This window comes from Rhipicephalus microplus, chromosome 5 (assembly GCF_043290135.1).
Source record: "Rhipicephalus microplus isolate Deutch F79 chromosome 5, USDA_Rmic, whole genome shotgun sequence".
In the NCBI taxonomy this organism is placed as follows: Eukaryota; Metazoa; Arthropoda; class Arachnida; order Ixodida; family Ixodidae; genus Rhipicephalus; species Rhipicephalus microplus.
This window is the reverse complement of record NC_134704.1, coordinates 129002024-129017557: the sequence shown is the minus strand read 5'-3', so window position 1 is coordinate 129017557 and position 15534 is coordinate 129002024. Positions and strand designations below refer to the sequence as shown.

At 46.2% G+C, this 15534-nt stretch overlaps 1 protein-coding gene across 1 annotated transcript in view; it reads left to right on the top strand.

Annotated features, from left to right (window-relative positions):
* The window catches only part of LOC119173720 (cytochrome P450 2F3), an 80606-nt gene that overhangs the window by 35271 nt on the left and 29801 nt on the right, over positions 1-15534 (top strand). Inside the window, exon 3 of the mRNA XM_075894401.1 lies at positions 1513-1637. Within this exon, the coding sequence (XP_075750516.1) occupies positions 1513-1637 (125 nt within the window). The remainder of the gene's footprint in view (positions 1-1512; positions 1638-15534) is intronic.

Below are 15534 nucleotides of genomic sequence, written 5' to 3'. Positions count from 1 at the left end.
CTTTCCTTCCCCTTTTCCTTATCCCCTGTGTAGAGTAGCAGGCTAGAGCAAACTAGCTCAGGCCGACCTCTCTGCCTTCTAATAAATTCTCACTCTCTCTTTCTTATCTCTCTCTCTCTTTATCTCTCTCTCTATGTATAGATATATATCTCTCTCTACGTGTGGGTGTTCTCGTGGTAAGCCCTATAATTTCGCGTGAACCAAAATGGTAAAATGGTTTGACGAATACGACGCGCTAGTCAAGACATGAATAATGCCACAATCCTGTCGCGTACGTCGTCAAACACTTCTTTCCAGACACTGGCACATACCCAGGGGCAGGTATGTGTCGCTGGTATGCAGGTATGGGCCACAGGTGATTCACACTTAGTATCTACCCAGGAAAGAACGGGAACACACATGGGCTATTCCAACGCGCGAGCGTTAAGAAATACCCGACATGGGTAGCGTCGACCCGACGAATGCAAATAATAAGTGTCAGGGTCCCAGCTGGAATAAAGCCCAAGCATTCTGCGTGTCAACGAGGCATTCTACCACAGAGCTACGCCAGGTCTCGGAACTACTTTTCAAATAGACGCCAATGTTCGTGAAACTTCAACAGTGGTTTCAGTGCTGCCTACCAAATTTTATAAACATTACATATGTACTCCTTTGATACAGCCGTCCTGTCGAGTTAGCGTCAATTGTGGTTAGTTACCATGAGCTGAAGTTCACTTATGTGGCAGTGTCGAGGGCCAGTATCCTCGTGAGCAGCGCTTCATGTCAGCTTCTGGTGTTGCTAATACGCATGTTCCAGTTGTCATTGTTACGCAAGTGAAAACAACTGGCTATATAAAGAAACATTTGCAACTCTTCGACTTATGTCTGTGCGTGCGACATTTTTACATATATTTAGCGTCATTTCAGGACGTGTCGCTTGATAAAAAAAAATTGAAACATGATCATCTTCCCTCCGCATGCTTCGCACAACGTCCATTCCCAGGTACTTGGGATCTGCCAATTTTTTTGCTTTGTTTTTATTCTAGCAACTAAGGCGACGGGCGTAAATAATGATTGATTGATATGTGGAGTTTAACGTCCCAAAACCACTATAAGATTATGAGAGACGCCGCAGTAGAGGGCTACAAAAATTTCGACCACCTGGGGTTCTTTAATGTGCACCCAAATCTGAGAACTCGGGCCTACAACATTTCCGCCTCCATCGGAAATGCAGCCACCACAGCCGGGATTTGATCCCACGACCTGCGGGTCAGCAGCCGAGTACCTTAGCCACTAGACCACCACGGCGGGGAGCGATGGGCGTAGATATCGCCAAAAAATGACGACAACTTCTCCATTTATTTTTATTATTTAGATGAAAAAACGACAACGTGTGCACCTGTGATGTGTTGTCTCATACTCCCCTCTTGCGCCCGTTTCTCCATCTCCACACTTTTTCATAGCTGACATGCTGACATGAGCGATCATCGAACCAATACGAATGTAACGATAACCGCCACTTTCCTGTTTCAGAGTCAGAACGGGTCTGACGGAGATGGTCATTGTTAACGACTTCGAAGCCATTGAGAAACTCTTCTCGAAGGATGAGCTTCTTTACCGTTCAAAGGAGTGGCGCCTCTATGGTCTTTCTGTAGGATGTAAGTACAGACGCACTTTGTTTTCGTGTGGGCATAGGTAAGGCAAATGAGTTATTCAAAACAAGAAATTCGAAGGCAAAAGAGTTTCAAGAAAATAATAAAATTTTGCAATTGACCCAGCCTTAGCACGAAAGCTACCCTAAGTAACCGAAGAATTTTCTGATATATATCTTTGCCGTCTTCTTTATGGTGCTCCTTAGTAAACACAAATACGGTAAACATTAAAGGGCCCCTAAACCACCCATAGGTCGCGATTGGGTTGTGTTGGAGAAGTTGTGCACGAGTGTACAACGGCACGAAGCCATGAGAACTTTTTTTTTTCGAAGATTTAGACACGTTTCACTATCGAAACGCGGTGATCACTCCTTTTCTTCTTCACTTCGCCACCCTTCATTGGTACCTTCTCCCAAATCCGCTTTGCCCTCTCGCCAAGCATCCCCCCTACCTTCCCAATCTCGTGCGAATACATATTCGCCGACGCGCTGCTCGAAACACCGTCTACTTCCGGTTGCCGCGACTCCGTCAACTGCTGCTGCCGTGCCGGCCCGTGTTTACACAAATCCTGCCAGTGTGGACCCCACGTTACTGGCCGCAGTAGCTGATTCGCAAGCTAGCGCAAACACGACGAACAACAAGCAGCAGACACAGCTGCTTGCAGACTAACCTGAAGTCGTGGGCTCTTGCTCGACCAATCACAGCATATTTGTGCTGCGCGTTAGAGATTCAACTTGTCGACGCGACGCGTAGACGAGAAAGGCTTGGAAAAGAGGAGGAATTGTTTCTTGGCATTTGTGGCGCGCCGGTGGCTCGTAGCGCTGCCATGTGTAGTGTTGTTGACAACGATGGTATTCCGCACACGGTTTTTAGCGCTGTTTCAACCGGGGTTCGCGGCACCAGAGAACCATGATTAAGATGTCTAAGATGTCGAGACAGGAGGAGGTTGAACTTCGTAGAGAGGGTTTATTTACGTTATATACATAGCATGGGCTCTCTGTCCCGAATAGCAACATTGAAAAGGCTGTCTATTGAACAATTTCTTGTCTATTGTTTATAGACAAGAAAATCCTGATGATGCTTATAACACATTCATGACGTTATTGAGTACTAGCTATGATGCGGCATTTCCACTTCAGAAGCGCTCACGTGGCAGAAATAAGAAATGCAGAAAGCCTTGGATAAATCGTGATCTTTACCGGCGCATAAAAATAAAGAATAAATTGTATCATGATTTCATCCGTTCGCGGAACACAGACGCCTTAGCTGAGTACAAGAAATATAGAAACGTTTTAAATTCAGAAATACGGAAGGCTAAACAGAACTACTATGAAAAATTATTTGAAAGCGTTTACAATGACCAGAGGAAGCTATGGGAGGTCATAAATGGGCTTATGAACAGAAAAAAGGGTTGTAATAGGACACATGACCTAACAATTAATGGTCAGATTTTCAGTGGTGAAAGGTTGGCCAATGTCATGAATGAACATTTCATAAATGCGGGTTCCTTCATTTTAACGGATGAAAAGCGAGATAATGCTCCAACTCCTGATAAATCTCCTTTGCCGTATTCTATTTTTCTCGCACCCACAGATCCGGTTGAAGTAGAAAGATTAATTAGAAAACTTAAAAACAATGTTGCATCAGGGATTGATGAGATAGGTTCTGTTGAGTTAAAAATGGTGTCACCATTGATATCTAATGTCTTGGCCTATATTATAAACCTCACCCTCACTAACGGTGTATTTCCAGAGCAGCTAAAAGTAGCAAAAGTCACTGCAGTACATAAAGGTGGTGATATCAATACTTTAGCGAACTATCGACCTATATCTGTGCTTCCAACAATATCAAAAATATTTGAAGGGGTTATTTATGATAGACTTGCATCCTTTTTTGATAAGCACCAAATAATAACAAAAAGTCAGTATGGTTTTCAAAAAAATAAATCAACAGAACAAGCTCTACTGTATATCAAAGATAAGATAATCGAAAATATGGAAAACAAAAAATATACTCTTGGGCTCTTCCTCGATCTTCAAAAGGCATTTGACTCCATACAATTCAAATCATTGATTCATGAATTATCAAGTTATGGGGTGCGTGGAGTTGCACTACAGCTGTTTAAAAGTTACCTAGAAGATCGTTATCAATATGTAAAACTGAATAACACTATTTCTGCAAAGATAAAGTTGAACCAAGGAGTCCCCCAAGGGTCTATACTGGGGCCATTATTGTTCCTTGTCTATATAAATGATATTGTCGATATACCTCATTCTCCTGAACTTATAATGTACGCTGACAATACAAATGTTTTCTTTACATCGGACAATCTATTATCACTTGAGGTCAGTGTAAATAATTATCTAAGCAATCTTTCAAATTGGTTAAGGCAAAATGGACTGCGCTTGAATGCAAAAAAAACAACCTATATGATATTCCGACCTATAAACAAACCTATTAGTAACATAGCTGTAAAATTCGAAGGAAATTGCATCGCACATGTTAGGGAACAAAAGTTTCTTGGTGTATGGTTTCAGGAGGAATTAAACTGGAATACACATGTAAATCATCTTATCACCGCATTAGCGCGAATAGTTGGTTGTTTTTTTAGAACAATGCACTTAATCCCATTGAGGTTAAAAATAAGTATGTACTACGCACTCTTCCATTCTAAAGTAAGTTATGGGATGTTAGTCTGGGGAACGACATCACAAGGGAATTACCATAAGTTAATAACTATACAAAAGAAAATATTGCGCTGCTTTGAAAATTACAGGGGGAATCTACAAGACTTGCGCACTGCTCCACTATTCATTAAACATTCCATACTCAGAATTGATCAATTATGTCATTTTAAATTACTTCAGTTAATACAAAAGACTAAGCTATATGAAGAAAGTTGCACCGAAAGACAACTCTACAGTATGCGAGAAAAAAAGAAACGAGCTCCTAGAACAAGAACCAAGTATGGAAAACAAAGTATTGCTTACCAGGTACCTCAGGTTTTAAATACCCTTGCAGATCAATTGAACTTTAGGGCTAGTAGTGCGACTTTCAAGAAACAAATAAAGAACTTATTCATAACCACCGGTCTACACTACCGAAACTGCGTAATGGAGTCTCAAGCCTCTGCAAATGCTTAAATTGTTCATCAACTTCTATGTCAATTATACGAGTGTATACAGCGGAATTCATTGTATCCGCATGCATTTTGTGTCTGTTTTTGATGTTGTTTCATTGATATTGTTTTGTTGTGAACTATAACGAGAGTGACCTCTAATTCTTAAAATGTGTTATGTAAACTTCTTATGCTATTTATGTTTGAATTTTGTGTTTACAATTTCAGGTTGCTTGAAACCAATGTATTGAATATATATATTGTTTAAGCTTTGCACTGTCACGAACTGCGGAGGGACAAGGGCCTTTGTCAGGCTGTTCGCCTTTAGCCCTTTGCCCCTGCAGTGAGCTCTGTATCCGGCTTACTGTAAATAAAAATCCTACTACTACTACTACTACTACAAGCTCCGTGAGCCACACTCAGCAGCCTCCGAGGGCTGACTAAATACCGTTTCGTCTTCCCAGATCCCTAGATCAAAGAATAGGTCCATACGGCACTGGTCAATAAGATGTCCCGCAGCACACACGAGTGTCATTATGCCGGCACCGGCCCAACAAACACACATACACAAACCAAACACGTGTATGGTCCCGGCGATGTTGCCTCTTTCGGCGAATCTTCCTTGAGCGGGGTGTAACAAGTCTGTCATCTCGCCGCTCGGGCCGATCACTCATGCTTTGTCGAGCAGCAGCCGCGGTCTAGGCGCCTCCGAGGAGCCAGGCCTGAACATCTGTTGCTGATTTGAGCGTCGGTGGCTCATAAGTCAGAGGCGCACAGCGTGATTGTCCGACGTCCGTAATCGGCGGAAGCTCGGCATTGTGGCTTTTACCGGGGCATGAAGACGCCACGTGTCGCATCTCTGCGCAGACCTGAAGGACAGCGGTGCTCTGTATACAAATTTCAGCCGAGCACGCAACGCCCAGCACACGGAAACGGCAGGGCGTCTTGGCGCTGCTCCTTATCTCCACAAAAACAAGGGGCTGCCTTTCTTCCGTTTTGGCGGCTGTGGCAAAAAGGTGACCCGCCAAACGCAACAGCTCGTCCACCTTCGGAAAAATGGACCTAAGGGTGACCAGCCGTACAGGTTGCCCGAAGCGTCGTTGTTTAATGGTGTCATCCAGGCCACTGCCGAAGACGCAACAGCATGGAATTCTCAGGGTGGCATCTCCACGCGCATTTCCTTTCCGCGCGTTTTCTCGCCTCCTAGCATCGTGTGATCGTAAGGGTAGTGTTTCTAGGTTTTCGAAATCATACTTTGCTAATACGCGAAGGATAATTTTGATCTTTCGTGTCACTTTAAGCATTAAGGATAGAGTATCAGTCAGTCAGTCAAGAACTTCATTGACGGTCCTGAGGAGTTTAAGCCACCAGGATGTCCACAAGAGACATCCCAACCACCGGTACTGTAGGCGACGCCCACGTCGAGGCGGGAACGTGGTGGCGTTCCGTCAGATCTTGGGCCGTCTCGACTGCCTTTCGTGTGTTTTGGAGATTGGGGCTCCTGAATGTCTCCTTCCAGTCGGACTCACTGGCGAGAGGTCCTCGAGGTACCACTGGACATTGCTAGAGCATCTGTACGAGTGAACAGTACATTTATGAGCAGTCTGGGAATTGTGAATCTATGTCAGAGTTGTAGCAGTTGAGTCGGCCACGTGATGGGTACTAACTCGTTTGTAGCACGTGAAAGGCCACCGCTTGAGCGCGTTAGAGCTTTGAATACCCGCCACTTTTTATCACTTAAAAGCATAACGTGGCTGGGTTGTGACTATATGATAAGGAGCACCTCATTTGTTCGGATAACTGTTTCCTTCTTATTTTCTATGGGAAGTTGCGTGTACGAGATTTACACAATTTCTGCACCACATGCGCGTGTGTGACAATGCTTCTTTTCTTATAGGCCACACAAATTTCTGTGGCACGTGCGCCTTTCTTACATGCGTATAGATGGGCGGCGTTTTGATGTACCTATGTGTCTGTTGTTAAAAAACACGAAGAAGGACTTCTCGGCGCTTACCATAACTTTTTGTTCTCGTGCCCACCCGGATACTAAAGCCAGGACATGCTCAGCTTTTGCATGTAACCAGAGTCTTGAAGTATCTGTAATGACAATGATGGTATCGTCCGCGGACGCCTGTATATGTACGCCGGGTGGCACGGGAAGATTGAGTAAGCTGTGTATTACTATGTTCCACAGTAGTGGACTAATAGGGGATTCCTGCGGGCTGCCAATGGTTGTACGAACTGTCTCTTGTGCGACGTTGGTTGAAAAAAGTCACAGTGTGGTTCGGTGAAAAGTATTTGAGGAGGCAGTACAAGTTTTGTGGACACTTGTGCTTGCGTAAAAAGTTTAAGACTGCAGGATGCCAAACGCTGTCGAATGCTTCTACAAAATAAAGAAATATGAGTATAGTAGGAAGTTTGGATGCCTTGTACGCAGCTAATTTGCTTCGGAGTGTGTACAGTGCTAAAGTAGCACTATTAATATGCGTAAAACTGTATTGATTATTGTGAAGAAGAATATTGTGCAAAAATAATACAGACGAGCACTTAGGAGTCTTTCTAATACTTTATGAAGACAGAGTTCATTACTATTGTTCTATATGCCTTCGGCGCATTGAGCGGACGACCTGGCTTCGGTGTGAATATTGCTTTTCCTCTTCTCCAAGCCTGCGGGAAGCGTCTGATTCTAAGGTGGTATTCAATATCAAGTAGAAAAATTCGGGATGGTATACAAATAATCTTTTAATGAATGGGTAGGTTAATCGGTTGTGTCTAGGAGCAGAGTGTGAATTGCCTTGTTTCATCGCACACTCTATCTCAGATATTGTAAAAGGAGGGTGAGAAGTGTGCCACGGGTAAGAACTAGCCACAATGTCACGCATGATAGTGTGGTGCATGTTGTCTTGACAACAGCTGTCCACGACTACCAATATATCGAGTAGGAGCCGGGCGGACTCCATTACAGAAGTTGTGTGAGTGCCGTTAGGTAAATCTAGAGGAGAAATAAAAGTTACTTGGTGGTGTTTTTGAAAAGCTGTGTTCAAAATATCACTATATCAACATTTCTTAGTAAGCAAATCACAAATTTTTTATCAAACAATGATTTTGCTTTCCTGACTTTATCCTTGTAGGTGGAAAATAAGTGAACGTACAATTTGCGATACATGTCTCGAAGGAGGGGGTCGGCTGTTCACTGATAGCGTCGTCGCATAGCCCAAACACGCTTACGTTCGATAGACAATTCTGGGGTCCACCAACCATTACCTAATTTACTACGTGATGTTATGCATCGTAGTAACGTTGCCTTAAAGCGGAGTAAATGGCATAAAATTTGTCTATAACCTTGTTTAAGGCTTAAGGTGACCCAATGTTGCAGCCGAGTATCATTGTGAACCAAGTATCGTCCTTTAATTTGTTAAGAATTTTCGCTCTTCCTAGATTAGTTAATCATTTAGCACTGCTGGTATGTGCTTGCGAGAACGAGAATCCAATGTAGTTGTGGTCCGAGAGGATAGGAATTTGGAGAACCTTCCAATGATAAGCATCGAGAATGAGGTCATGCGAAACCACATTTAAATCTATCCATCAATCTGCATACGGAGTTGTGAAAGTTGGAGGGAAGTTGGGGTTGTTCAGTATGACTAAGTCATTCGCCGTCACGAATTGGACTACTTGAGAGCCACGAACATCCACTATAGCTGGCCCCTACATTCTGTGCTTAGAATTGAAATCTCCGGCTATGATGACTGTACAATCTGTGATTAATGAAACTACACATTGCAACTCATCCAGAACTGGATCAAAAGGTCTTTGCGGTAGTGCATACACAGCTATCAGTATTATTGTTCGGTCAAGGCTTTCACACTTTACTGCAACAACCAAATCTGTTACGTGTAATGGCAATAAGTCAAAATTAGTGTTGTGTACTAGAAGCATGACGCGAGAATCGTTTGGTGCGTGGAACTTGGTTATGGTGTGTGATATTCCTTGAACAGTGCCTGCGCGGATGTGCAGGTCACACATGAAGGCGAAATCAAAATGTTGTTGCGTGATATATTCAATCAATAATATTGTGGCATCACGTGTCTGGTCCAGATCAGCCTGTAAGAGTTTTAAGTTATTTCTGTAAGTCATGATAGTTCTGATCAATTTTAAATGAGAAGCGCGACGCCTTTCTTGAAAAGAAAATGCGGAAAGCTGTAAAGAGCCTTTTTTCATGTATTGCAGTGTAGCCTGCGCCACCAGCAAATATTTCGAGAAAAGAAATATCGTGTAATGTTGTGGGATGTGTAGTTACTTGCAAGTGTGTGTCATCTGCAGTAATTTTGTGTATTAATATGCCATGATTAGAAGAACAGCGACAAAGGCAGTGACCTTCATGTGGTCCATAGTAATGAGTCGAAAATGATGCGTGTACTAATGTAGGAAACGATGAATCACACTGCACGTTATAGAGGCTGCTGCGTCCCTCTTTGATGTACATGCCTCTTAGACTATCCATAGTCCGTTCTGGCCCTCATGTTTGCGACACATTCTCTTAATATAGGAAACATTTCGTGTCCAGTTGGATGAGAACTAGGTCTTGCGACCTTTCGGCATTTGTTGCAAACATTTTCTGGGTCGTTCATTTCAAGAGTGCATGCTTCGCCAAGATGTGTCCCCGTGCACTTCGTACACACCACTTTGTCATGTTCGTTGGCGACAGGACAAGACTTTCTTGTATGGCCGTGCACAGTATGTGCACAATAGCACATGAAAGTCCTCACTCACGCTACATGCAGTCCAACCAAGAAGAACTCGTCCCTGAGCAAGCAGTGAGCGACAGGTGGAAGAATCCACTTCAAGCTCATGTGTTAAGTTGCCTGATCGCTCCTTGTACGATACCACCGCTCGGCATGTGGTCGGGTCTAAATGTAGGTTAGGGTTGTGCATGTGTAGCTGAGAGATGATGTTGGCGGCCTGAATATCGGTCTACAGCTGTGAGTTTGACGCAAGGTTTTTGCTTTTGTGGCAAGCGGACTGATAATGTCATGCTTGTGATTGCGTTCTTTTCAAGGGCATTCTTTAACCTAGTAATAAAGTTATGGTCATTTGTTAATATTGTTCATTCATGATGTGTCTTTTCTGATAATCAGTTCGCCAATGTTTTCCTTTCTGGAGTCAATGTTTGACTTTATAATCTTCGTGACCTCATTGGCAGGATTGGCAGACGGAATGAGTGGTGTTTGAAACATATGTTGATCCGCTCGCCTAGTGGTGTTTGTTGTGGGTTGGTCAGCGATTTCCGACCAGTGCGATGGCAGTAAAGGGTGAGAACAAGTCTTTGGCCAAACGGGCGGGACAGCGGTAGGACGCGCCGTGCTCCGCGCAGCTGCCACCGCATAAGTCGTGGCCATTTGGGCAGCCTGAGGAGCCGAGAGTGCCGCACCGAGAGAGGCGGAATGTCTTGACAGGGCCAACTGTTGACGAAGTTCATCCATTCGGCAACCTTCGTTTTCTGCAAGTACTCGGATATCAGCACACTTCTGTATGATTTGTTGGAGCAAACCAATGATCTGAGACCTATGGGTATTAGTTACCTTACATGAGGCATCGAATAAAATAATGTGCATCTGTTTCTGATGTGCAATCACGCTGTGGAAAGAAGCTTGCGCTATTTCATCACTTACGGCAGGCAGCCTTGCAATTTGCGCCGTTCCCGCTGCATCAGGCAACTGAATGTCAGGAATGTCAGGAATTGAAGGAACGGAAGTAACTGGCACATTCGGCAAATCTACATCGAGCAGCGCCCTGTCGCCATCCAGCGAAAACGCCGAACTATCCGATCGAGGAAATGCCCTGGACCAGGGTGACCACCTGCCACCGGAGGCTGTACAGAAACAGCCTGTGGCTCGGACATACCCGAGCGGGTATGAGCCAGCCATGTTAGAACCGGCAGCCGGCGGCCTAAGATACGACTGGTAATTGCGGCCAAATGGCCACTGAGAGAGCCTCGAGTGCATGTCGGACGGAATCCAAAGGTATTCGAAAGCAACTCCTGACTAAATTCAGAGAGCCGAAAGAGAGAATAGCTGACCGTTTGCAGCAAAACAGGGGAGCCTGTGCGCGTCAAGCCCCTTCTCTTTCTTCGTCGTGTGTGTGTGCGTGTGTGTGCGTGTGTGTGTGTGTGTGTATGTGTGTGTGTGTGTGTGTGTGTGTGTGTGTGTGTGTGAGTGTGTGTGTGTGTGTGTGTGTGTGTGTGTGTGTGTGTGTGTGTGTGTGTGTGTGTGTGTGTGTGTGTGTGTGTGTGTGTGTGTGTGCGCGCGCGCCTCTGCTGTAATTATTATTATTAGGGGCGAAGCTCCTTAAAGCGGCACCCGTTCGTCCCTCGTTGTCGTAGTCGCAGTCGTAGTCGTAGTCGTAGTGTGTAACCAGTGTCACATTTTGACCTGCGAGGTGGCACCGCTGGGAGATTTCTCCTGTGCTTTGTTGAACAATAAAAAGTTTGCGGCATGCACGTTAACTGAAAGCAGAATTCTCCTGTCTCTCATTTCCCATTAGCAGCCATTGGCATGTACATTGAGCACTATCTGAAAGGAAAAGGTTGCTACGTTATACTTGCTGGGCGTAACCTCCTTGTTTCTAGAAAGGTTTAGCGAACGTTGGGCCACAGTGCCATGAATACAGTGAACTAGTATGTACCATGAACACGAGGTGGTTAAAGGTGGGAAGTAGACCCGAAGCGCAAGCCGTAAGAAAGTGTGCGTGTGCCACTTCTCGTTTAGTCCTTGAAATGTCTGCTGGATGGTGGTGCTTCTATATGGGGAATATATGATGAAAAGATGCGAGATGGTGGTACTTGGAGTGTCGAATAGATCGACGAACGAACACACAGGCAGATGCATGGATGGACGCATGAACGGACGCAGGGGCGGATGCATGGACGAAGGCAGAGACGGACGCACGAACAGACGCACGCACGGACGGGAGGATGGACGCACGGACGGTCACACAGACGTACGCACGGACGGTCACACAGACGTACGCGCGGACGGATGGAAGCCAGAACAAATGGACGGACGAATGCTTCGCCCCACTGTCCATAATTGACTCCGTGGATATGCTGCCATTTTTTATTGGCATACACTGATACACAAGGACACAGGAAAGAGGGAGAGAGCAAGCTGGCAACTGCTACCTGGGGGGGGAGGGCACAACACCTGCTCACTCTTTCGGTTGGAGGAAAGAAACAAAGGGAACAAAGGTTAGAGAGGAGAAAGAAGAAAGCAGATGAGGAAGGCAAATAATGACGAAGACTTCGTCGAGTATGAGTAAAAAACATAAATAAAAATAAAAATAAAAAGAATTCGTCTATAAACGGGTGGCTAGGTCCGTTTGGTTTATAAATGTAAGAAGAGCTCGGTGGGCCTGGTCGCGTCGGGAAGCACTACCACTCGGAAAGAGATAGTCGTCTAGAGTCGCGCACTTAAGTCCTAGGAATTTACGTTCCTTAATCAGCAAGTACCACTGCGTAGCAAATGTGGGACAGTGCACTACGAGATGCTCAAGTGTTTCGCAGGAGCCACAAGCTGCGCACAGCGGGCTGTCCACACGACATTCATGGTGTAACCGTTCACGCACCAGCCCAGAGCCCACTCTTAGTTTGTACAACATGGCTCGGGAACTACGAGGCAAGCCACGGCCACGAACACGGGGAGGGAACGATCCATTCGCCCCACGCTAGTCTGTGTGCTGCTTTAGGAGGTGTCGGCGTTGTTACGACCGGCCCCAGCGTTGGGATTCTCCGAAGGTTTGCGAACCCCTCTGGGAGATCGTCGACGCATTCCCGGGATAGCCTGCACCTGAGACGGCCTTGCAGCCAAGCGAAAACAAAGGTCAACGCACTGGTTTTGCGCTAGGGAACCAAGCAAGAGGAGTTGCGGGGAGAACTGGTTCTTGAGCGTTTGTGTCGTCGACCCCCACCTCCCCATTCAGGCTCCTTCCTCTCGCCGGGAGAATTCCGGAATCTGCTGTGCGTTCATGACCATTTTTGGGCATTTTTTAGGACGTCGTGACCATATTTGGGCATCGTGTTAGGTTGGGCCCCTCCATGTGTTGTGAGGTGTATTTCCCCTCCCTCGTGGCCGAGGTGCCGGGGCCACCGTATTGGCTGACGATGCGGACAATGCGCCCAGTGTTGGCAACGTGGCACTATAAAATGCCGAAGACGTTTTGTATCTCTCTCTCTCTTCTCTCTTTGGATCAGTTGATCACTTCTCAACATGTAAATAAATCTCTGTCGTTCGTTCGGGCGCTTCTTCTCACTGAATTGTCGGACGATGGATCCTGCTACGGGGCCAGCTACCGAAAACGAGACCGGCAGGACCCGGAGTCCCAACAACTGGATGGCAGCGGCGGGATGCCGATACCCTGAAAGCGACAACTGGACGGAATTAGCCCAAAGTCCAACAACGGGACGACAGGAGAAGGATGACACGAACTCATCGACTTCCAGAGAGAATCGAACGGCACTTCTGAGAGGCACGACGCCGGAGACATGACTGCAAACTGGGTGAGTGCCGGCTTTCTCTGTTAAATTTTACCAGGCATTTACTCTATGTGTTAAGTAAAAGCTGGTAGAGAGGGGCTGTCTTGGTCATTGGTTAACAGGTAACTTGCGTCAGACAGAAATTGTGTGATAGCTTGGTTAAGCTCTTTCTGTCAGTGGCGTCAAGGTTAACAGTGACAGGGGAGGATTCCGTGTAAGAGCTTTTTGAAGCTTTAATTGTAGACTAAGTTAACGGAAAACTTGAGCCAAGGCAGGAATCTAGAGCTGTCGTTGCCGTCAAGGTTAATTAGTTGCAGGACAGGAATCTTTGTGGAACAGAGACAGCGGTACTGGAGGCAGCCATGAATCTGAAATCCCTGCGAAAGTCGATGTTGTTGCTACTTGCAAGAGAGTTGAATCTGGAGGTGTCGGACTCTCAAAGAAAGCCAGAGCTGATAGAGGCGATTCTCGCATTGGGGGCGGAGGATGACGAGCTGTCAGAATGTGTCAAAGAGATTCAGGAGAGGCAAGCGGCAGAGGCCGAAAGGAAGGCGGTGGAGGCCGAAAGAAAAGCGGCAGAAGCCGAGGCAGATAAGATACGAAAGCACGAGCTTGAAATGAAGCGCCTCGAGCTAGAGATTAGCCATAATAGTAGAGCAGGAGGCAGCGAGGCATCCGGTACCGCAGAGCGGGTCAGGTTCAAAATGACGGACCTAATGAGATCGTACAAGCTAGGGGAGGACATTGGGCTGTTCCTCGTCAACTTTGAGAGAACTTGCGAAAGGCAAGGTTTTGACCAGGAAACATGCCCCAACGCTTGTTGTCCCTACTTCCGGTGGAGGCATCTGAAGTAATCGCGCGCCTGACGAAAGAGGAGGCTGACGAGTACAATGAGGTAAAGTCGAGCCTTCTCAGGAAATACAGGTTGTCAGTGGAAGGTTTCAGACAAAAATTTCGCAACGCCGTAAAAGAGAGCGATGATTCATACCCGGAGTTTGCTTACAAGTTAATGGCCAACATGGGGGAGGGGCTGAAAGAGGCAAAGGCGTATGGGAATCATGAAAAGGTGCTCGAGTGTATCGGTCTGGAACTATTCTATCAAAGGTTACCGGAAAAGGTGAGGTTCTGGGTGCAGGATAGACCAGACGTGAACACCGTAACAAAAGCCACAGAGCTCGCTGAAGAATTCGTTACGCGCTGCGCCCTCGGGGCAAGCAGCGAGCCAAAAAGGGAAAAATTCCTACGACCGAATAAGGCGCCGTTTAGAAAACAACCGACAAGTCTCGCACAAAAGGGTCAGGAAAACAAGGCATCTAACCATGAGGCGTCGGCAGAGGCAAGCAAAAGGAAATTTGAGGCGAAAAAACCGGCGGCTTGTTTCAATTGCCACGAAACAGGGCACTTCGCGAAACATTCCCCGAAAGAAAAGGTGGCCTTTTTATCTATAAATGAAGCCGACGAGAACATGAAGTTGTTAGAGCCCTATATGTACGACCTTACCGTGAACGGCAAGCCGTGTCGGGTTCTTAGAGACTCCGCAGCCACTATGGACGTAGTTCATCCGTCTTTTGTTCAGTCCGGACAGTATTCAGGAGACTGTGCCTGGATTAAACAAGCCGTAGAAGCAAACAGTCAGTGCCTTCCCGTAGCTAAAGCTGTCCTTAAAGGCTCATTTGGTACGTTGGAAACGGAAGCCGCGGTATTGCCATATCTACCCCCTCAGTATCCTTTCTTATTTTCAGATAAGTCAGATCAAATGCTGAAGGAGAAAGGTGTAACGTTGGGAGAAGGCATAGTGCAGGCACTGACTAGATCGAAGGCACGTGCGCTGGCTTCGAGAGCAACATTCACTGAGGCAAACCAGCCTCAAATCAACAACGGGCCGGGTTGCGAGTTGGACACCACGGTAACAAATCGACTTATGCGAGAACAGGCTGCAGAAGCCGTAGTCGCGCAGGCAACCATTCCTAAAGGCGACGATGAACCTCCTCCCGAATTGGAAGGGGTCAATTACGCCTCGTTGACCGAGCAAATAGAAAATGCCGTTGCTCCCAAGCCGATTCCTGGTAGTACAGAGGATAACACAGAGGGTGACACATTCCAGGTACTAGGAACTACAAAAGAGTTGTGTGTCATGCCAACTTCGGATAATTTCAGTCGGCTGCTGCAGGTGAGCCCCGCTTCATTAATAACCGAACAAAAGGGTTACCTGACGCTTAAGCAATTCCAGGACAGTTCGAAAGAGGGAATCGCCAAGC